At 37.4% G+C, this 18,094-nt stretch overlaps 1 protein-coding gene and 1 long non-coding RNA gene across 2 annotated transcripts; one reads left to right on the top strand and one right to left on the bottom strand.

The window, feature by feature from the left end:
- Positions 1–7,520: 7,520 nt before the first annotated feature.
- On the bottom strand, positions 7,521–10,067 carry LOC143450791 (uncharacterized). The gene is made up of 2 exons (XR_013114776.1): positions 9,516–10,067; positions 7,521–8,237 (listed from the first exon to the last, which is right to left on the bottom strand). It is a non-coding gene; the product is annotated as an uncharacterized LOC143450791 (long non-coding RNA).
- Positions 10,068–14,041: 3,974 nt separating this feature from the next.
- On the top strand, positions 14,042–17,783 carry LOC143449586 (uncharacterized). The gene is made up of 3 exons (XM_076949849.1): positions 14,042–14,218; positions 15,422–15,730; positions 15,845–17,783. Exons 1-3 carry the CDS (start codon positions 14,171–14,173, stop codon positions 17,336–17,338), a joined length of 1,851 nt encoding a protein of 616 aa, XP_076805964.1. The 5' UTR covers positions 14,042–14,170; the 3' UTR covers positions 17,339–17,783.
- Positions 17,784–18,094: the final 311 nt, after the last annotated feature.

The raw sequence follows: 18,094 nt of genomic DNA, 5'->3' as shown, positions 1-18,094 counted from the left end.
TTCTTTTCGAAGACAGTCAAAAAATTTTCCCAAACAATCGTCTCTTCTGCTAAAGAATTTTCTAATTATACTTGTTTTATGCCTGGGGTGGGCAAACTTGTTCAATGAAAAAGTCACTTGCAGAAAACTACAAACACCAGCGAGCCGCAAAATCAGTAGTGTCAATAGAAATACGGTAAACAATGCATGGATAATGAACAATAATGGATATTACTATTCAGTTGGAAGAGTCACAAAGAACATGTCGGCGAGCGGCAGTTTGACCACTTTTGTTTCATGCTAAAGGCGAGTTAAAATGTAAACAAAGGTTTTTCTATAGTCGTTATTAATCGTACTCATTTCCTGACCAACATTTCAGCAAAGTTAACTGCGTATAGTAATTTATTTATTAATTTTATTTATTTATTAAGTATAGATATCGTAGATTTCAATTTATAATTATTATACAGATAAAAAGCTAGTTATTAAAATGAAAAAATGCATTTATTTTTTTATGCTAAGTTGTCTTGTTAGTTTAAGTGTTGCAAATAATAGAATAAAAATTGTCAGACTCGTGGAGCAATGCATAAAGACGCTGCATAGCAAATTACAGGCTATCCAAGAAAGAACAGGTGTTCGAATCCCGAGGTGTGACTCACTTATTTAAGAAACAACAACTGTGCACCCTTCCTCGACTTCAACTGTGTCAAAAAGTTGTGAGTTAAAGCAAGGTCAAAAAACAACCAAATGAGACACTTCAAATAGTTGATACTGTGATAAGTTCGACTGGAAAAAACGGCAGTTTTCGACAAGTAATCGTGAGTACCAAGAAGCAGATTTGGTCTTAATGGCGTGCACTGAAGACTCAATTCTTTGTTTATTTATTATCATTTGGCGTTCAATCAACCAGCTTTTCTTTGTTTCTTTATTATATATCGGCAGGAAAATAATAAAGTTCGGCAGGCACGTTAATGGATTTGCTGCGTGCAGCAGCTACACTCTCCACTTTGGTCGATAAGTAAGCCATAACGTTCTACATTTTAACGTATACACTGTTAATAACAATGGCTGTTCTACTGGTGTATGACAATTTGGGTCTTGTATACAAGTGCACACACAGATGGTGTCACAATTTGCGTAGCTGTGGTGTAGTATACAAAGGCATCCTGTGGATGTTCACTTGTATACTAGACTCAGCTTTTTTAGTATAGCCAACGTTTTTGTAGTTGTAGTTTTTTTAAAGAATACTTGCTGTTTTCAGATTTTTGTTGCTGAAGTTTGCCCTGATGAGCTAACCCACATGGTCCGTGGGCCAGCGAAACGTTCATAAGAATTACTATGTGTGCCACCAGGCGTAATGTCAACAACAAAAGGTGCTCAACTGATGATGGAATTCTTTATTGAAAGCAACGTTTCGCAAACCCATGTGGGTGAGCTTCGTCAGGGCAGATTACAATAATAGAGAATAAAAAATATTTTTGAAAAGTACAAACACACTAAATTACCTAGATACAAGCAATAACTAAGAAACAATTATGATGTATGGTATTATAACCAGTGGTGTAACCAAGTTATTTTTTTAGGACTCGAGTCAAATTACTGATTGGGTCAAGTCAAGTTAAAATATAATGCAAGTCAAATCAAGTCATGTAATTGGCTATACCTTTAACCGATCGTTCGCAATGAAATCAAATGTCTGCAATTCAATTGGCCAATAAATTAACAACTAAGATTTAATGACTTGGTCAACTTACTTTCCGAGACTCGAGTCAAGTCAAGTCATTTCAAGCATTGACTTGAGTCAAGTAATTTTAAAATGTGACTCGAGTCATTACAACATTGATAATGACGTAAGAAATGCAAAATTACATAATAATGCAAAGGTAAAAAACTAGCAGTTAAAGGCAAACAAATACATATAACAGATTTAAGTAAAATATTGCAAGTATATAGGGGACAATAGTGTCATTTTATCAATAGTGTCTTTTTATCATTTATTACATCCTGTTTCGAGTTAATATGAAACGATTCCATAAATTTTCTTTTCCAGTAGTCTGATTCGAAATTAAGTACATGGGCATTCTCTCAATCTATTATGTGTGCTTTTTCATACGCATGTTTACTAATAGAACTCTTTTCATATAAAAATTATTTTATGTCAGATTTATGTTCTTTCTTTCTCGTAGCAGAAGGTTGTTTTGTTTCACCTATATAAGTACCATTACAGTTTTTACAGGGAATTTCCTAAATGGCACCTTGTCTATTTCCCTCTGGTATAGGATCTTTGGGAGAGTAAAGGATACCATCAATCTTCAAAGCCAGTTTGAAAGCAGTCTTGGTTTTGTGATCACATAAAATTAGTTTTAGCTTTTCGGCGAGGAGGGGGATATATGGAAGAAGAACAAAACCTTGGAATGCTTTGAAATTATCTGAATTATGGTTGACTTTTTGTTGGCTTATGTTTTGTATCCAATCCGAGTAACCATTTAATCATAAGGAATCTTTTACAGCCTTTATTTCTTTCTTTCTATCTTTATCTGTGGTCGAAAGTGATTTTGCTCATTGTAAAAGAGTTTTCACCATCGAGTATTTGTGCTGTAGTGCGCGCATCGAATGAAAGTTGAGATTAGACCTATTACAATGAGTAGGTTTCTTGTAGACCTTTGAGTTGAGCAGACTTAACTTATTTCAGGAAATATGTTAGTCTAAAAAAGCAATTGAACAAATTTCTTCCTTTTCCAAAGTGAAGTTTATGAAGAAGATTCCATAGAGTTAAGGTGTAGGTAAAAATTTCCAAGATCTTCAACTTTTAAAATCGCAAAGGAGTCATCAACGTAGTGTTTCCATATTTTAGGCTGGCGAAAAAAATGTCGAAATAGCTCTGCTCCCTACGTCTTCTATAACCAAGTTTGCAATAATCATTAATGCAGGCGATCCCATGGCAGTAGCAAAATTTGCTTGAAATATTGTACTCTGAAAGTTAAATTGGTGGTTTCCAGACGTATCTGCAGATCCTCACATATGTCATCGATCGTTAATTTTGTACGCTCACACAAATGGATATCTTCACTAAGTCGTTTTTTAACAATATCTATGGCCAAGTCGATAGGTATGTTAGTAAAGAGCGAGATAATATCAAAAGATACCATTATTACGTCGTCAGACAACTTTAGGTAACAAAAATGGAAATTTTTCAAAAAAATCACAGCTCTCTGAAAAATGTATCAAAGAGACTAATTTATAGACTAATTTAAATGTGGCATCTGCACACCTGAGAGTCATCAACATGCAAACCGAATTATTTTATCTTAACAGCTTAACGTCGAATTACAATAAATGAACAAAGAAAAGCTGATTGCTTGAATGACAATTCAAAATAAATAAACAAAGAATTGCGATTTCAGTGTGCACCATCACACCAAAATTTGCAACTTCGCACTTTGATTTCTTGTCGAAAACTACCGTACTTTCCAAAGGGGGTTATGATACAATTGTAGGGTAGTAACCAATTTAATTCAACGCATAGTGTGACTTCAAAATAGTATTTACGTGAAAGGCGTTGACTATTGGCTTGACTCGAGTCACAACTTAAACTGCCTCGAGTCAGAAAAAATGACTTGGTTACAACCCCGTCTGCGTTACCCGGACTGCAGAGTATGGCAGTTTTCGCCAAGACCTCGGTTGTGCAGAAACAAAATACCTGTGTGCAAGGAAGTAGTCGACATCATTTGGTTGTGCACTTGTATACTAAACCCAAATTAGCTATAAGAGGGAGAGAGAATCTATTTCGCCAAACGAATAATAAATAAATTATAGAAATTAACTGTCGCTTGGCGTGGAGCGGCGAAAGACCTTGTTGTCTTTAAAGTCTGCCGCCCCAGACTTTATGACAAATCAAACATAAAAAGCTTTCCTATATGTGCAAAAAAATAGGCTAGGCTAAATATTACAATAATAAATGGAAAAAAATAAATTCATCAAACAAATGTTACAAGAACATTTACCTAAACATGCACTTACCCTGCAGCAATTCAGACCTCAAATGTTTAGAGAAGCATTTGTGTAATTTGTTTTTTTTTTTAACTTTTTTGATAATGCATTCCAGAAATTGGCACCTCTTATTAAGTTATTATATAACTTAATAACTGTAATATGCGGAATTATTTCATTTTTAGTCTGCTCAGGCCGGGCAAGCTTTTTTCGGTTAGCCTCAACTTATATTATTTCTTTCATCTTATATGCTGGTCATGATTTTGTTGCCATTCATTCCACTGAGTGATTGCATTGAAGCTGTGCATTGAAGTGTTTCCCTTTCGAATGCCCGCCACAACAAAATATTTGCATGAAAGATCAACATCATATATTCTTCCAGCATTCTGGAACGGGAAGTTACTTATTACTCCTGCTGATTTTTTATAAAATTTGTGCAATAAGATATAAACAAAAAACACTAATTTTTTGGTTATTAATTTTTGCCTGTCGGTATATTCTGTTAATTTTAAAAACTATATTTCTTAAACTACTTAAGTATATGATGACTTTGGTGAGACAGCAACCGATTTAAATATTTACGTATATAACTCGCTAACTCATGCTATAACATAGTTACAAAGATTAGCAGAGCAGGACATGTTTTTTCATGATAGTAGACGTTGTAATCACGTTTAAAATCAGTCCTATGGTTAGGTTTAATGTTTTTACTTTTGGGTGATTTTGGATATTCGAGGCTGTTTTTGTTATCTTCCCTTTATCTTGGTTAGCAGTTCATTTGTTGCTCCCTACAAACAATGATGAAAAATAAATGACAAAAACTCGAAAAACAATTTCATGCACAAGATTGCATTAATTTTTTCCTGCTTTGGTAGTTGTGTACTTAATATTATGTTGAGGGAAGAGGGCAATAACTTTTTGACATCTCCCATCTGTAATAGAAACTTTCTTGTTTATCCATTTCTCAAAAGATAGGCTTGACTCAAAAATTTTACACTTTTAAGCCTCAAAAACTACTTAAAGATGTCTCAATTTTTTTTTCGATATTATTTACGGGAAATAAATGTCATAAAATCCCTTTCTTCCCCAAGGTTAGACCACAACCATCTACAACTAACGCGGTGGAATGCATGTTGACATGTGGATTTACTCAGCAGTCTACAGTGCATACCAGAATATAGCCGAAAAAAAGTGTAATAACAAATAGGCTACGTTAGATTTTGTTGATTCCATATGGTGACATCTTAAGTGATCTGTGCTGAAAGATGATAATTATAATGATTTATCCCAGTGTTTGTTAAAAATGTTTGGGAGCAACTTAAATCTCAAACACTAGCCTACTTACTTTTCCACATTTCAAATAACTGTCACTGATTACAATACATTATTTTTGCATGTATTTTTTTATGTATTAACGTAATCTAATCAAAGACTGCAAGAAAATGCAAACCTGCTTGTTTTATTTAAGCAAACCGGTAAAAAGGCTGGCAATTTAAGGCGTAAAGTTTTTAAACCCGATTATGTTATATGTTATAACGATTTTGTTGCACCGTATCGCTTTACAATCATTGAGGAATTAACGTTATATGTTTTGGGATTACTTGTGTACCTACGAGTAACACTAGTGTATCTACAGAGGCATAGCCTAATGGTGTTTTTACTATTTCTAACCATTTATCGCATTTTTTTGCTACATGTAATCGGAAATAACCCTGGTTTACTATAATTACTATGCACCATGACCATTTTGTTTTATTTTGACCCTCCTCAACACAATCCTCAACGCCCCTGGTGTCCTTAACGTTTTTGTTTTGACAGCTCGTTATCCCCTCTATTGGTGAACTACAGTCTACAGTATACTGCGTAGTAGACAAGTAAACAGTCATATCTATAAAAGATGAGTCAAGTTTTCTGATAAACAAAGTTTGTTTTGCGTAGAGGAACATACTCACGTCATAATGTGTTTTGTAACATATTTCTTCTCAATATCTATCTTGGAAAATATGGATATGCCAAGTTTGCGCCTTATTTTGTTGAAAGTAAGCCACGAAAGTTTTTCTCAATACTATAATATAAACCAAAGGTAATCAGTTGATGACAAGAAAGAAAACTAAATGCCCATTATATTAATTGCCGACTATCCTCATTGCTTTACAACAGCGGTTCCCAAACTTTTTTGAGCGCCTTCACAAAACTGAGTTTGGTGAACATCTCGCGTACCAAGCCTCGAACAGCGTATTTTAACACGAAAAGTGAATAATTGTACAGATTTTTTTTGCAGTAAGTTGCTAAGTTCGTTTTACATGTAAGCAATCTACCGTACTCTTTCAGTATTTTTTCAAGCACCTACACGCCACAGACACACACAGACAATCAGTGGTAATGTGGCCCATTCACTGTGAAACAATGTATTTTAATACAAACACAGATTTGCATGGTATCGGCGCGACCCATTTTTGTTCCTTCGCGACCCTTATTTGGGTCGTGACACATAGTTTGGGAAATACTGCTTTACATGTTATAAGTTTATAATCTTTTAATTGATATTGCAACGGTAACGATTAGGCAAGGAGTCACAAACAAAAAATGTCATAAACGAAAAAGACGGAAGACGTGAAAATGCCTATGGCTCCAAAAATTGGTGTCGCGATGGGGTTCATGGCCCAGTGCCTCCTTCACCAAATATGCTAGTGTACTGTACTAGGTTCAAAATGGTATCATAAAGAAGTATCAAGTAAAGCTTCCTGTTAGCTGTGTTTAGTGTCATACCATGTTAATACGCGTGCCTTAAATCTAATACAACGGTTCAAAAATAAATAAATAGTCTGCTGTGCACTGTGCTTGGTCCGTGATAAAAGCATGATCAGCGCATGTACGTTGCTTTGATTATGTTGAGTCACCTGCTAAGCATGTGATCGGAATCTGACTGCTGTTGGTTGTAAATCTCGAAAGAATTGTGCAGTAATACATTTACGAATTTTTGCAGCAGTTAATTAAAACTTTTCCATATACAAAGTAATCTTTGACTTGGGTGGCTATTGGTTATTTTAAGCGTATATGGTCCTATCTTAATCTTAAAATGCAGGTTTAAACCGAGCGTCGTAACAAGAATCATAACAACTCAGTGCAATCAATTCAACTTAATCAATATTATGTTCTCAAACCAATTGGAACAAATCAGAATTATCGTCAACTTGTAGTTTTGGGGCATGGAGGCATTTGTTGTCTGCTTGACTGTTTATAAAACCTTAATTATTTCCGCCAAATAGGTTGTTACCCGAGCTGTAAATAGCCATTTCAGGCAGCTGCGCAGCACGTTTATTGTTTGGTGAATAGACCTCTTACCTCGTGCAGTACGGTCACTGTAACTTGATGTCCACTACAGTACATTTGAAGTTCGTACGACATGACTTTAATAGTGGGCTGGATTTTATGTTAGTATGTGTAGGATAAAGGAAAATGACTGAGTCCAAAACGCTACTCAAGCTACTTGTTACTTAAAGCTACGTGGGCATTAGCAACGGAAAGAGCGTGTACATCGTACATACACGTATTATATCGTATCGTTTATTTTTCTTCATCGTCAGTGGGGGAACGAAAAATAAAATGCCAACCATTATAACGTAGAAACATCACAGCTCAGCTGGCAGACAATGACGGGAAAAAGCAGCAAAGCCCAAGGGCATAAAACGTGCAAGAATGATGTTAACACAAGATAAAAACGATCAGTGGTTAGCAAGTCCACTAAACCCAACGTGCAAATGACAATCAAAAAATGAAAAAAAGTGTTACAATTAAATTTGGTCATTGATGCAATGTGGTAATTAAAAGCTGATAGCAGAAATACGCATCAGTAACATGGTAACAACAACAAATAATGAGTTGATTAAGATTAGTGCAGCTGGATGGTGAAAGGAAACCCCATCCGAAGGATTGGAATTCCGTTTCCGTGGCTCTGGTGCACTAAACTCATTGGATTACACATGTCAGAAACCAGATATTGGGAACTTATACGCCTCAGATGTCCAATAAAAGATAATAAAGCGAATTGTTACACTAACATAAGAACTAAAAAAAACACACACACACTGAGCCGTTGGAAGAACATGCCCGGGAACAAATCAGTTCGAAAATGAAGAAGAACATAGAGCAAAAATGATGAATCCAGATCAGATCATTAATCTCAGAATGACGTTGTTGAGAATCCTTACAAACTTTGCTTGATTGGATTCTCTCACCGTGATTGGTGTGGATGACGCACCAATAACCTTGGAAAAAGAAAAACTTGGAAGGAAATGAAGTCCAAGTAAAATGAAACACCAGCAGACACTATTAAATAACAAAATTTAAAGCAAGGATAAAAAACGATATCGCTTTGGCTCATCGGCAACGCTATCACTTTTCAAGCAAATGACGCTTAACAAGACCATGACCTTATCGTGGTTCTTGGTAAGTTTTATTAGGCTTAAACTGCGTAATGGATGTGTTCGGTTGTCATGGAAGCGTTATGAATACACTTATAGCTTTACTCTTCTTTTTTACCAGTCATCAAGCACGAAATTACGCGCATAAAGCGACCAGTGACCACCAGGCCCAGCTATTTTCTCCTTATTATCTTACGAAAGTTATATGCAATTAGGCTACGTATTTCAAAGATATTTAACACGTGGTGGATATTTTCGTATTTTCGAACTACCGTAGGTGAAATGAAAGAAATACTTAATCTGAACAAAGGTTTTGCCGCTCTTGCGATATCAAATGACGTTGGAGGAAATAGGAAAGTTGTCTTGCCGCCCAACACCGGTCACTAAATGTGATTTTCGTCATTGTTGAAACCTTACGTAACTCGGTCTGTTGTTTATGACAGGCGTATTTTCCGTCGGCCGCTTCAAACTTGCCGTTTGTTAAAAAAGAACTATGTAGCCGGTGAGATCAATATTACATAACCCTGTGGAGTGACGACATTTGATTTCAAGGGTCGCAAATGGCTCAGTTTTTCTTAACAATGTAAAATGTTCGTGAGTTGCGCCAATGGTATCCGGATGTTAGTTAAAAATGGTCCAATCAGAATTAATCGGAAAGGGGCGGAACGCCTCCTTATAACGTAAAGCCGTGCTGGTATTGCTTGTTTGAATCTGAAACCTGTCGCTTGTCTGGTAACAAAAACACCAAACTGGTGCACGACATTTAAAGATAAATCAGTTGAATCAGGGCAGTCGTGGCGGGATTAAAATTATACACATTATTGTACATTATAGCGATCCCAATGAGCATCGTTCGTTATCGTGAAATTTGTTTATTTTTTAATCACGAGTCGTTTATGCATTGTACGTGACATCAACGACAAACATTGATACAATATAAATTGTTATTTTCGTATGCTATAATGTTTAGCATTTTTTTCGTTCCCACACAGATTATGACGAAAAATAAATAATACAATAAGTCATTATGCAAACAACTTTTATAAACCCTGAGGCACTATAACTCATCACATTCTTTACAGCATTAAATTCCAGAGATGCATAACAAAATGCAAAGCATACCTGTGGTTAACCAGGGCTGTAAAATTGCGTTCCGCTGAAAGTTTGAAAACAGCTGCCATGGAATTTTCAAACAACATTTCCCAACAATTTACTGCTGAAGGGGCTATGCTTGAATACATAAGGCACCATTTAGGTTTAATTTATACCATGATTGAATATGTCTAGTCGTAGCAAATGGTTATTGATGTCTCGTAACCGTTTCTTTTGTACGGTATCTATTTTGAAATGAATGGAAAGACTGGGACGTTACGGTGCAATAGTTCACTTGGTACTTTCTTTTGTGAGCAACCATCGCGTCCAATAAAGAGCTCGATAATGTGGGTGTGTTCGTTTGGCAAGTGTAACTGTTCAGATAGCCTACTGTGAGTGCTTATGTTGTGACACCTATTGTTTCGTCATTATCGCCATCGCCTTTTATATCATAAATTTCTTTTTGCGTTTAGTGTCAATTTTAATTTTTCTAAGTTGATTTACTCTCGATTTATATATTAATAATTCAATTTTCCGAGCCCATAATGTTGAAGGGTCTGATTACATCATTATATAACAGATACAGCCGATACTGCTACTACATCGTTTAAACGCTAAAGGATGGAAATAAAGCCGTTACGCAGCTGCTTCCTGTTATTGACAGCCAACATGTCGCATTGAATCAAAGAGAACCAATAAAGACTCATAAGAAGCAATGACGTTTGTCTAACTCTAACCTAACGCTTGGTAGGCGTTATTGCACTAATTTGTTTATTTGTAGAGCCAAGCTACCCCTACAACCTCTTTAAACGTTTTGTTTGGTATCCGTTTAACTCCTGGGTGATATTTTTTCAGCAAAAATACTTACTTTTACTTTAACAATAGCAACACCCGACAACACGCCCCCTTAATAGCAACCAGTCAAAACGCTTAAATATAGATGACTCAGAAAGGGGAGGTTATTACAGGACGCGTCTAAATACTGGGACGCGTTTTTACCTGTAACAAAGTAATATAATCACCAGAATAAGTTCAAATGGCATCAAATGGCAATAATTCTATCATTAGTTCTAGTCTTCTTTCCATGCTTTATAAATAATAACTACGCGGTTATTTAATCCGATGATGGTCTATTTTAGTACTTTTCATTTTGTTCCCGTGTTTATCTTATTCCTTTGATGAAAAACATATGGGCGCCCGGACTACTAGCAGCTGCTTTCACGACAGTTGTACTGATACACGTAACAGAAAAAAGCAGTTGCTAATTGGTCAGTAAATGAATTCAACCAAGTTCCACAAATCAAATGGTAAAGAATAGCACCAATTCACAATATAACGCGTTTCAATTAATCCAAAATTACACATTACTCTACCTTCATTACAGTCGCTTTTGTGAGATTGTACGCTGGGTAAAACCTGTTGAACTTTCAAGTTTTGACAAAATTATTGTAGTAAAAGTTTCTTGCACATGCAGTGTTTCTCAAATAATTATCAAAACTGCATTTACTATTATTAGCAAAGGTCTCTATAAAGAGGGCAAAGTTCAATACATCAGTCAAGTTTAAACTCAAGAAAATCACCAAAAGTTAGTGCTAATGTCACAGAAATCTTATCTCACACTTTGAGTCTTTGGTTTATTTTGTAGCGTGCGGTAATACAACTAATATATCACTTCTGCTAAGGTGATTGTAAGTTACTTGTTGTTATACTGTAGTAGTGTAGGGTATATATGATACATTTATCGATATAGGCCTGTATATAATAGGTACGGTCAAACGTTTTATGCTGGTAGAAGGTTGATGCATGTTCTCTAAAAGTTTGTACATTTGTATTGTATAACTATAGAATATAGCCTACTGCTGTATATTTGCAATTTGCAGATATTAGTTATGTTTGTAAACCACGCACCCGGTATATTCATTCATTGCGTTGTTGTTGCTTTTGTTTTGCACGGTTTGCATTTACACCTTACCAAGTAGCGTAAAGCTCTTGCTATGATGACAAGATTTACGTCATGTTTTCGTGACCCTTAATTACCGATTACAGGTAGCCCAGGTGAAGATCAACCTCCGGTCCTACATGGTGTGGGCGACAATGCGCTGTGTAAATCATTATATGCGTTTTTTTTAGGTGACGATTTTTTTATGAAGCAATAAAATCGCTATGTTTTTATTCTTTATTAGAGTCATTGGATTAATTATTGTTTGCGACATACAAATGTTAAACATATACGAGAATAATCGGTTGCGATGGTGACTGATAGTATTCCACACTTGTAGAAAGATAAAGTTCGTTACACGTACTGCAAAGAATTTTTAAACAAAAACCAGCAGTTTAAACCTCGTTTGAAAACTGCACAAAAACGTAATAAATAAAAAAATTCTTCAACTTTTACCAAGTACGTTGTCATTGTATTTGTCATTTTTTGGAAGAGGCTATACCATAGCCTGTATTTTTATAAAAAGGTTTTTCTAAAAGATGACTGTAGGCGTATCTACTGTTGAGAATCTTGTGAGTTTGAGCAGTTTAAAAGACGCTGGTGAAGACACACCACATGACGTAATCTATTATTACCAATACCAACAGTTTTCTGAAAGGTATAGAATGAAGCTGATTGAAGTTATTACATCACTCCTTTACTGCAGTTGTCAAGTATAGGCCTACAATCACAAGAATTCAAAGTTTAAACCAGAGAAACATAAAGCCAAAAGGATACGTATTAGATGTTTCCGTATTCCCTATTTTACTATTTTAGAATAAAAGCCCTGTCAGACACGACAAAAGTCGCCTTCATATACGTCATTCAAATGAGAATGTGATTTTCAAAAGCCCATACTAGAGTACACCCTTGTTTTATATGTCAATGAGGTTTGTTTCACACAACGACTAACCATGAAATACGTTAAATTTAATAGAATGAATAAAATCATATTAACAGAATGGATGAAGTTGAAAGGGCAATACTGCAATAAACAAATTATAGCTTTGTTTCCGCCATCTGTGATGTACAGTAAAACATAATACATAAGTAAAGCAGGATAACACGAAATTGCGAATAACCGGTAATTTTTCGAGACGTAACTTGAACTCAATCTGCGTTGACGTATGCCCTGTGAGTAATCAAGCAAACCCATACTTTTACACGTCAACAGAGTTGCTATTATTGGTCTGTTCTACTCGATTGTTTATTGCAACGATGTAAGTTATCGCATTGAATAAAAGATTACAACACTGGTCAAACTGTTTACTGCTTTCAAGCATCGAAATCAGCTAACGCGAGTTGGTGTTAACAACATCAACCCTAATAATGCTGTTGAAAATATGCCACCGCTGCATGGAGTTCATAATTCGCGTTTATTGCGACGTAATGTCTTTGTAGTAATACCCAGACACGTCGTTAAAGTAATAGCACAGTATATAGCACAGTACTCGGTTGTTATGCATTTGTTATGAACAAAACTAATATAGGCTAAGAAGAGTGTGAAAATACATTTATATACTTTGTCCATAGCAAAGGCTACCAAGTTACTCTCTTCGATGAACCACGACCGTGACAGGAAATATAAATGATAGTTAAACTAAAGTTAAATGGCATAAAAGGAGACTGGCAGTTGACAGAGGATGCTGTGAGCCAAAATACTTCAGAAGTTCTCCGTCACAATTTAGCCCATTCTAGGAAAATTTACAAAGCAAAAGCTTCGCTGAAGGCTTATATTTTCTTGCTTCGGGACACGTTGGTTTGCCGTAAATAAACCTTCGTGCCTTGTGCCTGCGTACGTCGTGGTATAAGCGTGATTACGAAACTGTCGCTACATCGCGTTTATTTCTTAGCAATGGCGTTAGCAACTGGCACGCGAGCAGTAATGGACTTTGGAGCTAGAAAGCGTTCCCTATTAATATGGAGCGTGTGCCTTGCGACACGATGTCCAATTGCCCGCTGTATTACACTTCACGTGTAATGTTCAAGTAACTATGTCGCTCATTTTGAATCGCATGGTTGCAATAAATCCATTCATGAAATACTAATTTTACTGACAATGCGAAGTGCTACATTTTAAAAAGATTTTGAACGTAATCAATATAGAACGCTTGTAGGATAACCGTCTTTGTGTTTAAGCAAAATAAAGCAAAAAGTACAACTGTTGTTCACGTACACTCATACAGTACAATACATCACTTGCATTGACATTTAATTTATTTACAAAGAATGAAGTTTTATTTTAGATACGACATCATAAAGATTTATCTCAAGAAAAAGCGATAAAAGATACTCAGTAAAAAAGAAAGGTTCCTAACTTCCTACTATTGCGCTCTATCGCGCAATTGGAGCTATTTTTCAAGCCGTTTCGTCATCATTGTGACTGCAAGACAACACTAAAACACACGTGGGTCAGTTGTCTAGCACGCCGGTTAGCACGCACTGCCGGCAAAATATCACGCGTCAGAAGCATGATTTTTTGTCTCAGCGTGGTGACGTTTTTCTACCTTGCCCTCTGATTGGTCAACTTTTCAACCCTCCCATACTACAAGCACAGGAACGCATGTTTTTGTTGGTAGAATTCGACACTCGATTCACATTGAATTAACGTTTGCAAGTGAAGGTTCTATTAGTGTTAAAGAACAACTGTTTGAGCTAGTAGAGTATTTGATCGTTTTAAGAAAAGCTTTGGATTATAGACATCACGATGAGATCGTTGCCAGGATCACCTGAAAACTCTACTGATGAATTTGAGGTAAATACGTAGAAGTATTTCGTTACTTAGGCCAATATGCTTGTAATAGAGCTTTGTTGATTGATAATGCTGAAGTTTGTGTGTCGTATGTTGTTAGTTATGTCTGATAGTGTTATTGGATTGTTTGTTGTTATTAGAAGTGTTAAGTTGGTATTCTTATATGTAATCACAATTACTCGCTGTTACACCGTAATCGCGACATATCCCACAGCCCACCTTTAACGGTAGAAATTAGTCAGTTTTGATTTACACACGTTGTCTCCGTCCGTTTTGCCTGACATTGATGATGCAGGAGCTCTGCAAACTTTTCCTAATTTTATATATAGAAAATGTTTATAATGTTCGATGTGGTGATGTCCGATTAGTTCTTTGTCATTGAGCTAAGTCGCCCAGTTAAAACAGCTTAATCACCAAAAAATGCACAGATCTTACCTTAGTTACTTAGTTTAGCAATGCTCAAGTGGTTTGGTAAGGCGTAGTTCAAGCGTTTTGAAGGAACAGAGTAAGATTTCAACCGTTACGTAAGTTATAAATGAAGTACCGTACTCTTTTAGATATTTTCTGTTTGTTATATTGTTCTTATTTGTGCATACATGATCGTTTGCTTTTTGGGTTTCATGACCCAGGAACGAAAGCGGAAAGGCGAATGTTCATTTCATTATTGGTAGATTTTTGCCATAAAGAGGAGCAAACGTCAATTTTACGTTTATTTTTTGTCTGGACTCAGCGTTCGTTGTGGGTGTGAGACATTTGAAGCGAACCGCCAATCAGGGCTCATTGCAGGCCTTACATAACTTGAGAAATATTTAAAAGTGGTGGTTACGCCTACTCCCTCCTTATTCTCTTTATTTTACGCGATCAGCTGTAGTGCGTGGGCTTGTTGTCGTCATCAGTTTTTTGTCTATTTGTTATGAGACAACCATTCGTTGGAACGCTGATCAGGCGCGTGTTCGATGCGTGATCACATCGTGCATTTTAGTGTGGCGCAACGTTTCTTTCAGAACCTTCCAAATCCTTTTTTCATAGGATGATTGGCACGGGGCGTGCCTTTGTTAGAAGTCAAGAATGACCAATACTAACATAACGTATTTCATAAGGCAGAATGCTGTTGTTCTGCCCTTGTTGGTGAAATTAGTCAATTCTTTAAGGCTTCACTAATCAATAGTAAATTTTGTGTTATCAATAGTAAATTTTTTGTTGCAGACGAACTTACATCGAACTGGTACGATGGAATCATTTACACATCAATGCCACACTGTCACAACTTCAGATAGTGAATCTCGGTCAAGGCATAACAGTGCGTCTTGCGGCGGATGTAGCGACTGTGAGGCGGCAGACACATTGTTGTCCATGCGCCAACTTTGCAACTTGTCGTCTTCTCCAACTAACAACACCAGAAAGCCAGTGCTTCCGCCCAGGTTACGTTCGAAGCATTACAGAAAAATTTATTTTGCGGATTCTGATGGTTGTCACCAAACAACGGAGGAAAACGGGTTGGAAGGAAATAGCATGGTAAGCTGAAATCTATACTTCCATTTACGACCGGTTGTTATTTCTTTTACTACAGTATTGTGAAATCGGACACGGTGATGTCACTTAGCTCATACGTTTTTATTTCCTTTATAGATGATTACGCCCCCTTACACCCCACCACCGTCGGTTGATACACAACAAGCTGTAACCCACCTTACCAACGCTCGACCAATGACCACGATGTCGAACAAACGAGCGATGACTACACTTTCAGGGTCTCATAGCAGCGATAATTTGCATAGCGACGCGAAGAGGTGTCGCCACGATTCGGACTGCACAGAAAATCAAAGCGAATCTCACAATAGCAGAGAAGCGTGGACGCCTTCATGGTACATACCGAGCTTCTCTGTAAGCCGCGGCAACTCCCCACTTACCATTGACAACGTTAGGTCCAATACAGCGAGCCCTAGTTTGAACACTCCAGTTTACCTCACACCTGCTGCCTCCCCAACTCACAGTTATACCTCAGATAGCCCGAGCAACATGTCAAATGAAGTCCAGACCACCACAGACGTATCTGCGGATGAGAAACTCGAAACGAGCGACATGGAGTCCGATCCGGATGCAACTCACACTTGCTCAGAAGACGAGAAGGAAAATCCGTCTACTTTTCATCCAATTCAGCCCAAACCTTTTCCACAGTTTTCGCTTCCTACAATTGATCAGCACAAAAGCCTGGCGAGTTCCGCCATTCAACCAGTGAAACTTGCTCAAAATGGCAACGCCCAATTCCTTCCTATTCCCGGAAACAACCACATACAAACCATGCCTATCGTTATCATGGGTAACGTTCAAGCACTACAACAGGCACCGGGTGCAGTTCTTCTGATGGTGAATCCCCAGCAGACGTCAGCCGTCCAACCCGCAGAGGAAAAGAAGCACGTAGAAGTCCTGTCTCCACCGGCCAGTCCAACATCGATTCATACTAAACTGCAGCCGATAGTACCTGCCACGCCTATCGGCTTACCTGCAAGTTATTCTACCTCAAACAGAACCCAGCCCAGGGCAGCTGCAGACTTGGGTCGTCGGCGTACTCATGTGTGTCATTATGAACAATGTGGGAAAACATACTTCAAAAGCAGTCATTTGAAGGCGCATCTCCGTACGCACACTGGAGAAAAACCGTTTAAATGTCAGTGGGATGGATGCGGAAAATGCTTTGCTCGGTCTGATGAACTTTCACGTCACCGGCGCACGCATACCGGCGAAAAGCGCTTCGCCTGCCCAGTTTGCGAACGACGTTTCATGCGGAGTGATCACCTGACCAAACATATGAAGCGCCATAACAGCAACAGAAAGATTCCTAATTGGCAGAAGGAGATCAACAAGCTGACAACGAAAATAACTCTGACGCAATCCCCGGCAACTCCGCCTACTCTTGTTAACCCACTTTCTCATTCCAACGAGATCAATTCGTCACCGAACTCGACAAACCATAACGTGGTTAACTCGTCTAGAAATCAGATTAGAATTGCGCCGAAAACGGAACCAGTCCTTGCCCCCGCACCCGCCGTGATTCAGTACTTGGGAATCCACAATGGACAAACTTGCTTCAACCCAATTATGGTGACCGTACCCAAGCCTTAAGTGTTGTCGATAGTGTTGCATTGAGACCATGCGCCCCTTTGAAAGCGCACTGAAATTAATGTTTCCGCAGTTTCACTGCTGTGTGTAGATCAGTGTTGTATTGTTGGCGAACGATAAAAATCTAATTCTCCGGTCGCAACGTGAGAGTGCCAATTGTTGCTTCTTATTACTTGCTAATGTTAACAACTTCATCTCGTTTAAATGTTGTGTATTCTGCTTATGTTCTTGCTATGTGCAATAGCACTGCGCACTCTGTCTAGTAACGTCAGCAACATTTCGTAGATTTTGAAACAAAATTTTAATTAGCGCCGTTATACATGTAATGGTATGTACTTGTATCAGTTACCGCTTAAAGCGCCTTTTCATTTTATTGATAAATATGCCTTTTTGTTCAAATATGCTATTGTACTTGTATTAAATAAATATTGCAGTAATGCTAAGTGAGTTTAAACGCTTCATTCCTTCCTGATGTTGAGTGAGATAGGGCTCGTCTGACTCCACGTTTTGCTACCTAACTCAATACGTGTTTTTGGTAGAATTGGCATTCGGCATTCACTCAAGTAGTGTTGACAGCCGGAGTAGTTCACATACAAAGCGTTCTCAATGGCGGGAAGCAACTCAAGCGTGGGGTTGTTAACGCGCTGCTTAATTTTCTTCAGACCATGCAGCAAAGCTATGATGTTCACGTATGACCAGACGTAGGCAAGTTCACGACACACAAAGAGTATCATGCTAAGAAATTGCGCAATTGAAAAT

The sequence above is a fragment of the Clavelina lepadiformis genome, chromosome 3 (assembly GCF_947623445.1).
Source record: "Clavelina lepadiformis chromosome 3, kaClaLepa1.1, whole genome shotgun sequence".
Taxonomy (NCBI): domain Eukaryota; kingdom Metazoa; phylum Chordata; class Ascidiacea; order Aplousobranchia; family Clavelinidae; genus Clavelina; species Clavelina lepadiformis.
Note: the sequence above shows the minus strand (reverse complement) of the source record. Positions and strands in the feature narration are given on the sequence as shown.

What these genes read in the sequence shown, in the direction of transcription:
- LOC143449586 (XM_076949849.1), top strand. Translation starts at nt 14,171, where the DNA reads ATGAGATCGTTGCCAGGATCACCTGAAAACTCTACTGATGAATTTGAG. An exon ending in ACTCTACTGATGAATTTGAG is followed by an intron (nt 14,219 to 15,421) that starts GTAAATACGTAG and finishes TTTTTGTTGCAG; the next exon opens with ACGAACTTACATCGAACTGG. An exon ending in GGTTGGAAGGAAATAGCATG is followed by an intron (nt 15,731 to 15,844) that starts GTAAGCTGAAAT and finishes TTTCCTTTATAG; the next exon opens with ATGATTACGCCCCCTTACAC.